This window comes from Manis javanica, chromosome 4 (genome assembly GCF_040802235.1).
Source record: "Manis javanica isolate MJ-LG chromosome 4, MJ_LKY, whole genome shotgun sequence".
Lineage (NCBI taxonomy): Eukaryota > Metazoa > Chordata > Mammalia > Pholidota > Manidae > Manis > Manis javanica.
The window spans coordinates 79,733,880-79,745,934 of record NC_133159.1 but is presented as its reverse complement, the minus strand read 5'-3'; the positions used below and the strand labels follow the sequence as shown (position 1 = coordinate 79,745,934).

The 12,055-nt window shown below is 44.5% G+C and overlaps 1 protein-coding gene and 1 non-coding gene across 4 annotated transcripts in view; one reads left to right on the top strand and one right to left on the bottom strand.

The window, feature by feature from the left end:
* Positions 1 to 4,116: 4,116 nt before the first annotated feature.
* Positions 4,117 to 4,201, bottom strand: TRNAR-UCU (transfer RNA arginine (anticodon UCU)). The gene is given in 2 exon segments: positions 4,117 to 4,152; positions 4,165 to 4,201. It is a non-coding gene; the product is annotated as a tRNA-Arg (tRNA).
* A 10-nt stretch (positions 4,202 to 4,211) lies between these two features.
* LOC118968308 (uncharacterized) overlaps positions 4,212 to 12,055 on the top strand; it is a 46,459-nt gene continuing 38,615 nt past the window's right edge. For all 3 annotated transcript variants that reach the window (XM_073234312.1, XM_073234313.1, XM_073234311.1), the window contains exon 1: positions 4,212 to 4,646. In XM_073234312.1, the coding sequence (XP_073090413.1) occupies positions 4,246 to 4,646 (401 nt within the window). In that variant the 5' untranslated portion in view covers positions 4,212 to 4,245. The remainder of the gene's footprint in view (positions 4,647 to 12,055) is intronic.

The window sequence follows — 12,055 nt, the reverse complement described above, 5'->3', positions numbered from 1 at the left end:
TTCCCACCAACAGTGTAGAAGGGTCGTCCTTTCTCCACACCCTCACCAGCATTTGTTGTTTCTTGTCTTAGGGATGTTGTCCATCCTAACTGGTGTGAAGTGATACCTCACTGTAGTTTTAATTTGCATTTCCCTGAGGATTAGCAATGTGGAGCAACTTTTCATATGCCTATTGGCCATCCAAATTTCTTATTTGGATAAGTGTTCATATCCTCTGCCCATTTCTTAATAGGGTTATTTGTTTTTTGGGTGGTGAGGCATGTGAGTTCTTAGTATATTTTGGATGTTAATCTCTCATTGGTAAGTCACATGAATATATTCTCCCATACTGTAGGATGCCTTTTTGTTCTGCTGATCATGTTCTTTGCTGTACAGAAGCTTTTTAGTTTGATGTAGTCACTTGCTCATTTTTTATTTAATATCCCTTACCCAAGGCGATGTGTTCAGGAAAAAGTTGCTCATGTTTATATTCAAGAGATTTTTTTTCTATGAGTTTATGGTTTCATGACTTAACGAATGTAGGTCTTTTATCTATTTTGAGTTTACTTTTGTGTATGGAGTTAGACAATAATCCAATTTGATTCTCTTACATGTAGCTGCCCAGTTTTGCCAACACCAGTTGTGAAAGGGCTCTCTTTTCCCCATTGTATATCCACAGCTCCTTTATCATATATTAATTGGCTGTCTATGTGTGGGTTTATATCTGGGCTGTCTATTCTGTTCCACTGATCTATGGATCTGTTCTTGTGCCAGTACCAAATTGTTTTGATTCCTGTAGCTTTGTAATAGAGCTTGAAGCTAGAGAGTGTAATCCCCCAGCTTTGGTCTTTCTTAGGATTGCTTTGGCTATTCAGTCTTTTGTGGTTCCATGTGAATTTTAGAACTATTCACTCTAGTTTGTTGAAGAGTACTGTTGGTATTTTGAAAAGGATTGCATTGAATCTGTAGATGGCTTTAGACAGGATGGTCATTTTGACAATATTCTTATCCATGAGCATGGGATAGATTTCCATTTATTGGTGTCTTCTTTAATTTCTCTCATGAGTATATTGTAGTTTTCAGGGTATAGGTCTTTCACCTCCTTGTTTAGGTTTATTCCTAGGGATTTCATTCTTTTTGATGCAGTTGTAAATGGAGCTCTTTTCCTGATTTCTCTTTCTGCTAATTTGTTGTTAGTATATAGGAATGCAACAGATTTCTGTGTATTAATTTTATATCCTGCAACTTTGTTGAATTCAGTTATTGTAATAGTTTTTTGGTGGAGGCTTTTGGGTTTTCTATGTATGATATGTCATCTGCAAACAGTGGCAGTTTAACTTCTTCTTTACCAATCTGCATGCCTTTTATTTCTTTGTGTTATCTGATTGCCATGGCAAGGACCTCCAGTACAATGCTGAATAAAAGTGAGGAGACTGGGCATCCTTGTCTTGTTCCCAATCTTAAAGGAAAAGCTGAAAGCTTTTCACTACTAAGTTTGATGTTGGCTATGGGTTTGTCATATATGGCCTTTATTATGTTGAGGTACTTGCCCTCTAAAGCCACTTGTTGAGAGTTTTATCACAAATGGATGTTGAATTTTGGCAAGTGCTTTTTCAGCATCTATTGAGATGATCATGTGGTTTTTATCCTTTTTGTTGATGTCATTGATGTTGATTGATTTTCAAATATTATACCATCCTTGTATCCCTGGAATAATCCCACTTGTCATGATGGATGATATTTTTTATGTATTTTTGAATTTGGTTTGCTAATATTTTGTTGAGGATCTATGTTCATCAGGGATATTGGTCTGTAATTTTCTTTTTTTGTGGTGTCTTTGATTTTGGTATTAGAGTGATGCTGGCCTTATGGAATGAATTTGGAAGTATTCCCTCCTCTTTGGCTTTATGGAATACTCTAATAAGGATGGGTATTAGCTCTTCTTTAAATGTTTCATAGAATTCAGCCGTGAAGCCATTTGGGTCAAGATTTGTGTTCTTAGGTAGTTTTGGGATTATCAGTTCTATTTCATTGCTGGTAATTGGTCTGTTCAGATTTTCTGTTTCTTCCTGGGTCAGTCTTGGAAGGTTGTATTTTTCTGGAAAGTTGTCCATTTCTTCTAGGTTGTTGTTGGCATATAGTTTTTCATAGTAATCTCTAATAATTCTTTGTATTTTTGTGGTGTCCATTGTGATTTTTCCTTTCTCATTTCAGATTCTGTTTACGTGTGTACAGTCTCTCTTTTTCTTGGTAAGTCTGGCTAGGGGGTTTTCTATTTTGTTTATTTTCTGCACAATATTAAGACAGCACAATTTTGATGAATCAGAACAAACATAATGGAATAGAGACTCCAGAAACCCAAATACAAATGGGAATTTAGAAAATGATAAAAGTTGAATTTCAAATTAGTGTAGAAGAGGAGGAGTGTTTGTTATCAGTGATTCTGGGACAAAACTCCCACTTCACTCCTTATACAAAAGAAATATTTTAAGTATAAAAATAGAACACGATGTAATAATCTCAGTGCAGCAGAGCCTCACACCTAGAAACCATTAAAGAAAAGATCGATAAATTCAAATACATGAATTTCTGTAAGACAAAAAATAAAATACCATAAGCAAAATAAAAACAGTAAGAATTATAACAAATATCATAAAGGGCTGGTTTCCTTAATATGTAAAGAATTCCTACAAACCAGTAAGAAAATGACCAATGATGCAGTAGAAAATGAGCAAAACTCTAGTAGGACAAATAAATCACAAAAAAAGTAAACATTATTCTATGTGTGAAAAGATGCACAGCTTTACTAATAATAGAAGACATGAATTGAAAGTACAACGAGGAACCATGTTTGATAGGAACCCCTAGTCAGCTGTGGGGAAATGAGCACCCTCACACTTTGCCAGTGAAAGTAAAATGGGTGCAATCTCTCTGAGAGCAATTTGGCAACATCTATCAAAGTATGCATAAACAAACCTTTGACCTAGCAACTGAACTTCCAAGGAATCTACCCTACAGATATTCTTGCACTTGTGTACAACAATGTAAGAACAAGAAAGTTCACTGAAGCACTGTGTTTAACAGGAAAATACTGGACACCCAAATGCCCAACTATTGGGGACAGTTAAATCAATAGATACACATGTACACGGCACAAGGTAACTACCTGTATTAGAGTAAGGGCAAGTACAGCACACTACCAATTGTGTATCACCTCTGTCAGTAACAACATACACAATAGATATAAAAGTGCTGACGTGCATAAATCTGAAAACATTTCCAAGAACCATTTTCACTATTAGCTTATAGAGAATTGCAAAACTGGAATATAGGAAGAACAAGGGTGTTTACTTTTCCCTCTACCTTTTTGACGATTTGGGTTGTTTGCACAAAGAACTCTTGACATTCCATTCATCCATTGATTCATTAACATTAGGGAAGTGGAACCCTAATCTTGGCGCAAAGTAATCTCTGCGCAAAGAGTTATCTCTGAATCATAGCGCAGGAACGGGAGGTCTTATCAGAAATGCAAACTCCTGGGCCCCGCCCCTGATCGACCGAATTAAAGGCTCGAAGTGACCCGCAGCAATCTGCACTTTTGACAGGATCCCACTTAAGATTCGAGTCTGTGACCATTTTGAAGCCCGAGGGACATGTCGTGGGCCCGAGGGAGAGGGAGCCGGGACGGCGCAGCTCAGCATGGAGGCGTGTCTCCTCGTCCTTCCCTGGCCCCTCCCTAGCAGCAGCGATCGCACTGAAGACGAAGCGGTGTCACCCTTCGTGGGGCGAAGCGTGGGGGCAGCTCCGCCGGAGCACTTGATACCTGGGCCCGCCCCGCGCTCTCCTTTATGCCGACACCGCGAGGCCCCGCTTCGCCGCCGCCTGGCGCCGCTCTTCCCAGTCCCTGGTTCAGGCTCCGCAAACGGCCTGCCCCAGGCCCTGAGTCACCGAGCAGGGGCAGCTGCGGGCGGGAGGCGAACCGAGCGGGCACCCTGAGGTTAAAGGGCCATAGGGGCCGAAAGCGGTAGTGAAACAGTGCAGAGGACGGGAGGCGAGTTAAAGAGTCCAGGAAAAGGAGAGGAGTTGGAGAGGTGACTGGGCTAGAAGATAAATTACAGGGAAAAAAATAAAACTACTCGACTCCGCCGGGACTCGAACCCGGAACCTTTGAATGCCTTCAGCCTCTAGAAGTCCAATGCGCTATCCATTGCGCCACGGAGCCACCTGTTGGAGTCTCTGCGCATTTGCCGTGTTAAGCCAGAGGCTATGGCCTCGCGTCCTGGCCCCTACCCCCTGAACGTCCGTTTGGGCGTCCGTCTGTGTCGCTGGGACCTCCATGGACACCCTGGAGAGCCGCCACCAAACACAGGCCCGGCAACCGCCCGCCGACAAGGTCTGAAAGCCCGCGAGCGAAAGGCTCCGCCAGTCCGCCACACCCGGCCGGCCGCGCAGAGCAAATCACGCCGCTCTCTTCCAGTTCCCGTCCTGCCGCGAACCCCGCCTACCGGGTCTCTCCCGCGGCTGGCCACGCCCGGTCCCGACCCGGCCGCGGCTCCGCAGACCCCGCACCGGCCGTTGAGCTTACGTCGCACCTTCAGCAGCCGGTCTCGAGCAGCGGCCCCTCCCAGGCCTCGGGCTCTGGCCCGGCGGGCCGCGGCGACGTCTGTGTGCGTGCTTGTGCGTATTTGCGCGGGTTCGGTACCATGGGATTTGGGTTGCATTTCTCTCCCCACAGACCCAGAGCCGAATATCTGAGATATCCGGGCTCTGGTGGACTGAGGGGGGCTAAGCGCCCCACGCCGCAGCATCCGCCAAAAGCTCGTCCTAGTACCGGACGCGGCCTCCGTGCGTGCCGGAGCACGCGGCTGCGCTGGCAGGGGCCGGGAGGGCCAACGCGCGCGTGGGAGCGCCAGGAGCATGCGTGTGCGGTGCGCGCGGCGCGGGGGCCCGGAAGCGAGGGCTGCGGAGCGAGCCGGCGGGCAGGAGCTGCTCGGCCCGACGCGTCGCTGCTTATCCGATAGCTCGCGCGGAGGAGGGGGCGGTAATTCCCCGCGGCACGGCCCCGAAGCACCTTGAAATAGACAATCTAAAAAACGGCATGGTTGCTACGCAGCCACTCACCTCTCCCCGCCCCCCAACTCACTGCTGCACCAAGCTAAGACCCGCACAACCCACCCTGTGATTCTCTCCGTTCCTGCCTGCCTAGCATCAACAAACATCGCAACAAAGCAGTCTGTCAGTGTTGTCAAGAGGGAAGGAGTCTATCAGGAAGAGTAGAGTGTGGTAGGGAGCTTCACGTTCATACGTAACCCCACAACCTTACTGTGAGGCAGGTACTATCGGCCTCTTCGTAAAAAAGGGACACTGCAGCTAAAAGAGGTTAAATGAGTTGGGTAGTAATACCCAGCTAGTAAGTGTCAAGAACTAACGGTTTTGAGATTTTATCCTATTGCATGCAAGCTAACGCGTCAGCTTCTCAGTTTCATGGATGCTGTCAGAACATGCGAGACCACGGGATCAGAGATGAAAGGCTGTTAGGGCAGAAGCAGTAGCCAGAGTATCAACGTGTTTGTGTTGGTTCCCTGAACCCCAGTTCTCTCAGGAACGAAGCAGGTGAGTCCAGATGGACGCTTGAACACAAAATGGGTTGGATTACAGAAAAGAATGATAAGCTTGCGGTCCCCACCGTTTTATAGCAGTCAGTAAGCAAGCCTGCTCTTTGTCCTTTAGGGAGACATCCCCTCAACCCTTACAGGTTGCTCACTGCAAACACAACCCTGAGAAATGACCCAAATGAGCAGAGTCCTGCATTCTTAGCATTACTTGCAGCAGGTCAGTAAGCAAGCCTGCTGTTTGTCCTATAGGGAGACATCCCCTCACCCTTCCAGGTTGCTCACTGCAAACACAACCCTGAGAAATGACCCAAGTGAGCAGGGTCTTGCATTCTTAGCATTACTTGCAAGAACTTGAAAGGATGCTAAGGATTCATAGTGGATTGCCTGTCCAAGTGGAAAGTAACAGTACCCTGAGTGCAGCCAGGCCTGTGTGTTTCATTCCATCATAATATGAAGTTCCTTGAAAACAAACATTTTAGGTATAACATTGTTTTACCCCCTTTAAGATAAATGAAATAAAACAAATCTTCACATACAAAGCAGGAATTCTCATATATACAAAATTAGCCTTTAAAATAGAGTATGACTTTAAATCATATTTAAATAAATCTTTATTGACCTCCGTAATGTACCAGGCTCTGGTGGCATCTCAGTTTCCACTGGTTCTTGGAGAACAGAGGAAGAAATGCTCAAGGCACTTATGGGACTAGCCTGCAGAGGAATTCTGCCTGCGGGTGTTGGAGCCAACTCTCAAATGAGTCACTGACATGATTCAGTGACAATTCAAGCACATTTAACAGTTCTGTGAAGAGGGATCTGAGAAAGAAACCCGTGCAAAGGAAAGCTGTGTGTGTCCTTAATTACACTTTATGACTCAACAAAGAATTTTAGATCTTTTATCCCTTTCACTAGTTGAGACCAAACCCTTTTTGTCTGTATGATGAAAAACATTACCAAGATACAGGGTTAGCAGGTAGTGTGGGAAAACCAGGTTTATGTGATCAACTCTGTGAGCGATCAGGTTGCACTTGTGATGCCTTACAATTTAGAAATTGGGGAAGTCACAGAAGAACAAGCACTGTGCATGTTGTATGATGAGTAATAAGCAGTTTACAGTGAGTCTTCAGTGAGTGTTCTATATAAGTGGCTTATAGTGAGTCTAGCTTCAGAGGCAGCAATGTGAGCATGTAAAAGGAATGAGAATGTGTATTTAATTGCCATCTGAGAAGAAAGATCTAGTAGGTTTTGTCCTCCCCTTTCTGAAACCTGAGAGCTGAATTTTCTCAGGCAGTACATACAGTAACTTATACAACCTGGACTAAGAATTCCTGCAAGTACAAAAAGGCCTTCCCTCCTTCGTGCTGGCAGAGGGACCCAAAGCATGGACTATGACCATGTGCACACAGCTGTCTACAGCTGCAATTTTAAGTTACCTTGGACAGCAAAGCCCTAAATTAAACACTGCTTGCTTCATTTTGGTGTTTTAAAGTTCAAATCAATTATACACCTCTGGGGGTCTGCAGTAGCACTTCTCATGTTTGTACAGCAAAATTATTTTTATGTTACTATGTTCTGTTTACAGTGGAAATATAATACTATTATAATAGAACACTATAATAGTGGAAGCAGCTTCCACCTTCCCCAGAAACTTAATCTACTATATTGTTATTATTTTCATTAGCTTTGCTCTGCTCCAGAAGGAGAACGTCATTGGAGTACCAGTTCAATTCAATTCAATGAGTATTTAGGGAGGATACAGTTGGGCCTTCTGTGGGAGGTAAGAGTGGAAGGTTAAGCCACAATTCAAGGAGACTCCGAATTCCTTGGGCGAAATATGACCTATGAATATGAAACAACAAGCAAATAATGCACGATGAAAAAGTGGCAAAATGTGATTGGGCATCTCTACCAGTAAAATGTTTTTGAGTTTGCACTGTCAAATAAGAAGCATCTACTACTATTCTAATTATAAAACATATCCCAAAAAGAAATTTAAAGGGGTGAGATTTTTAAGACATAAATATAGGCTCTGAAGCTAGGAACAGGCTGTGGAGTTGGACTCAAGGTGTTCATATTTTGGCTACCTCATATTTGCAAGACACGATCCTTAATTTCTCAGGGCCTTCTTTTCCTCACCTGAAAAATCCTAAAATTGTGGGATTACAGGAGAATATTTGCAAGGGTTTATCTCAGGGCGGGCACATGGTAAGTGTGTAACAACTGCTGTTATTATTAGCAAGCAACTCTCAATAAAGAAACCCCACAGCCTGCAGGAACATATCCGTGAAATTTGTTGCAACTCCAAAAACATTCTCCACCTCTCTACCAGCACTCCTACTCAACTATAGACACCATCCCGATTACCAAACAGCAAAACTCAGCTTCTCAGACTGAAAACATTTACCTTCAGCTTCATGATTTCCTCACAGTTCTGACCCCCGAGAATCTTGGGCAGATTTTTGTTATTTGTGTAACTACAGTTTCCCAAAACAAGGATGCAATTGACTCCTAAAGGATTTATGAAAACTCATCTCTTCAGACACAATCTGCTCCTAACACTTAGATTATGGCCTTTTCCATCCTAAAAAGTCTTAGCATGGAGTTTCAGCTGGGCAGGCCAATAACCAAATTCTAGGTGACAAGATGGGAATAGGAGAAATAAAAGAAAATCTTTCAGGATGAAGAAATTTAGATATTAAGTTGGAAAAGAGGAACAAATGAGTCTTTATGGAAGTATAGTTAGGGGTGAGGGTTTGAAGTATCAGGAGACAAGATGTGGCAATGGGGGTGTTTGGATGAAGAATATAAATTTAATGCAATAGGGAGCTGCTAGTTTCTTTTGGCATGAGAATGGCTAGCTGTAGAACCATTAATTTAGGGAGTGGTGTGCAGACTGAATAGAATGGGGCCTGAGGGTTAGGGAGACTATTACATTCCATTTAATTTGTACTTGGTGTTTTCCTGCCTTCTTCATCTCTTCAACAAGCAGTAATTCAGGGTCTAGTGACATACAAAGAAAAAACATATGTGCCTGGTTTACATCCTAACAGAAGCGAAGACAGGTATACAACAGCTGTGATGTGAGGGGAAAAGGTCTCCGGGTGAAGTACTGCAGGTGGCACGGGACTTCAGGGGAGAGATTGAGATTACACCCTAAAAGTAGGAACTAGAGAGGAAGGCTAAATTTGAAAAGATCTGTCTACCCTAGAGACAACTCGCATGCAGTGAATGCTGGCAGGGGTTCACAAGCAGCCTGGGAAAGGATAGGCAGGCTGGGAAAGTAGCAGAGACTGAGCAGGCCAGCGCACTGTGTATAAAGGGGCAGCTCATTTGGCCTCATGTGCAGCAGGTGCTGGTGGAGGAGGCCACCGGGGTTCAGGGAACTGGTGGCTTGGATCAGTTCCATAGTTCTCTGCCATCAGCCCTTTCACAAAAGGACAAGACCATAGCTGAGGATAAATGGAACATGATCCAGCTCCCAGAAGGAGGGCTCAGGAACTGCTGGTTAAACGACTGGCTGGTGTTAACAGAGGGTATCTAGTCACAAAGGGAAACTGAGGCAGAAGTAGGTATACTATGTGGCAGGTAATACCAGCAATTCCAGACCTTTTGACTCATCAACTGGGGCTGCTGACCAGGCTTCCAGAGCCTAGTAGAGCTCAGGAAGGATGTAGGACCATCCTGTAGGTGGCAGTCACCACCTGCTTTTGAGATGGCTGGACAAAGGCCAAGCCTGGCTTGAGTCTCCAAGGCTGACTGGCTTGTAACCTGCAAAGAGCACATTTATTCATTGAAGCATTGAGCACAGCTCAGTGTCCTTGGAGCTACCTTGGTGAAGAAGACAAATGCTGTCTTTGCTCCCATGTACCTGGCAAACTTGAGCAAAGTTAGATACTAGAGCATGGATAGATAGAGAAAACGGGCTTGCATTGTCTGAGAGGATCAGTGGGACAAAGACCTAAAACACTTCAGATGCAAGGCTATGGGCCTGGAATCGATCAGCCCGTCACTTCCTCCAAGAACTTTCCCAGACATTCTTCTCCAGCCTAGTCTGGTGGTGTGGAGGGCCTCCTCTTCCGGGTTCCCAAAGCATCCAGAAGCTGTATAATTTTCTATTTCTTTTTCTGTATTTTTCCACAGACTGTTAAGAATCTTGGAGGAAGGAAACCTGCCTTGTAGCTAGCTCACAGCAAGCTCCTTTAGATAGTGGTTGAGTAAATGGATGAGTCCTATGGATAATAAGAAAGCCACCCGACTTGGCTTACCTTCTGCATTAGACCAGAAGCTCTTGAAAGCTGAAGACCCTTACTTTCTAAATCTAGGCAGTTCTCCCTAAGACTTAGCACACTGCCCTCTATACACTGGGCAACCCTGTAAATGTTGCCTGAATGATATTACGGAAGTAGAACTTGATCTTCAGGGTCCTAGTTTAGCTTTCAGTGACCCTGTTTCAGGAGTGGGTCTTGAATTCCACCCCCACAGACCCAAATCTCTTCCTTCCAAATTCTCAACAAAGACATTTCCCCACTCCTGGGCCCCACAATGGATAGCCATCTATTAAAACTTAGCTCATCTTAATTCTTTCACAGTTGAAAATAATAATGAAGTCATAACACATTGTGCCAGGCACTATTCTGAGTTCTCTATGGATATGTGAATGTGCTCCATTGTCACGACAACCCCCTAAGGCAGCAGTCATTGCCCCTGTCCTCAGATGGGAAGGCAAACCACAGGGACAGCATAGGGAAAGCAGAGTGCCTGTCCCCAGGTTCACAGTGACCCTGCACTACAGCCGCTTCTCCAAGGAAAGAGATCAGTAGGGAAGCAGTAAGCGACTGGACATAGGCTTTTAGACCAGTGGTCCTCGCACTCTCCACACACTAGAATCTTGATGCCCAGGATGCGCAGGAGACCAGTTGAAGCTGAATTTCTGGGAGTGCAGCCCTGGCATCAGTATTTTTTTTAGCTCCAGGTGATTCTCATATGCAGTCCATGAGGCCGAATGCTTTCTGCCCCTCCTTACCAAAGTGATGATCATGGCCTGGAGCACTGGCATCCCGCAAGAGCTGCTTAGAAATGCAGGATTTCAGGCCCCTGTCCAGACCTGCTCAGTCAGAATCTGCATTTTTTCTTTCAGGGTGGGTGGAGTGTGGAGTTTTCCCAGGAAGGTGAATCAAGCCCCCAGGAGGCAACATATGGCTTTGGGTGTGTGGGGGATAGTTGTGCAGGTCAGGACACAGAGGGCAGGTAGAGGATGGACTGGGCTGGGCTGAGCCAGAGTCTACATTTTAATATGGTCTCCTAGGTGATTTCCTTTGCACTAAATTTGAGAAGTATGGGTTTAGGGTTCAGGTATTCAAACTATCATTAGTCCACTTGGGCTTCGTTATAAGCATTAATTTTAGTCCTTAATGAGCAATCCCAAACTCCATCAAAGAGCTCAGAATCAATCTGATTTATTGGCCAAAAAAATGACCTCAGAGGAAACCGTGCTCTTTTATTTCCACTGTGTGGAGAACTGAGGAAAAGAAGATACAGTTAATCCTTGAACAACATGGGTTTGAACTACGTGGATCCACTTATGCATGGATTTTTTCAATAAATATATCAGAATCATTTTTCAATAAGTATATTGGATATTTGCAACTATTTTAGAAAACACCTTTTCTTAGCTTACTTTATTGTAAGAATACAGTACACAATTCATATAACATAGAAAATATGTGTTAATAGACTGTTTATGTTATCAGGAAGGCTTCCAGTCAACAGGAGACTATTAGTAATTAAGTTTTGGGGGGGAGTCAGAAGTAACACATGGATTTTCAACTGCACAGTGGGTAGGTGCCCCTAACTCCCACGTTGTTCAAGGTCTGTATTGTTAATGATGCCCAGCAGAACATAGATGAAGTCCTTTCCAGAACAGGCAGAAAAATCGCACCAGGTCACTTTCTTCCTTCTGAGTCAGATTGAGCGACAAGGCATCCGGCCTCAGTCAGGCGATGGCCACACCTGGGCTCCCAAGCTGACTGGCGAGGAAAATCCTGCCCAAGAGGTGCCCATGCTTTCAGGCCTCAGCTGCTCCCCCATGGCTTGTCTGTCATAGACCCGCAAATGGTACCAACATCCTTTTGTCTCAAGGTCTTGTTGATTTGTCGTTAGCTTTCTGACTCTACGAGAAACATTATCCATCTTTTAGTGTTTTCATTTATGTCATAGCCTTAGAATGCCACTTACTTCCCCTCGTCTCCGCCAAGTTCTTGAAACTGCTTCATAGAGTGTATAAGAATAAAATTTCTGTAGGCAGTAGTAGTTTTCAGACCCTCATCCACTCCCCACTGATGGTATCATCTCATCCCTGACCCCGAGACCACGGTCAGCAGGACAGCCTGGCTTTTCTCTGTAGGTCAGTGGGAGGAAGAGAAAGAAAGTCTCAGGTGTGACTGGGCAACGTGGTTCATGGG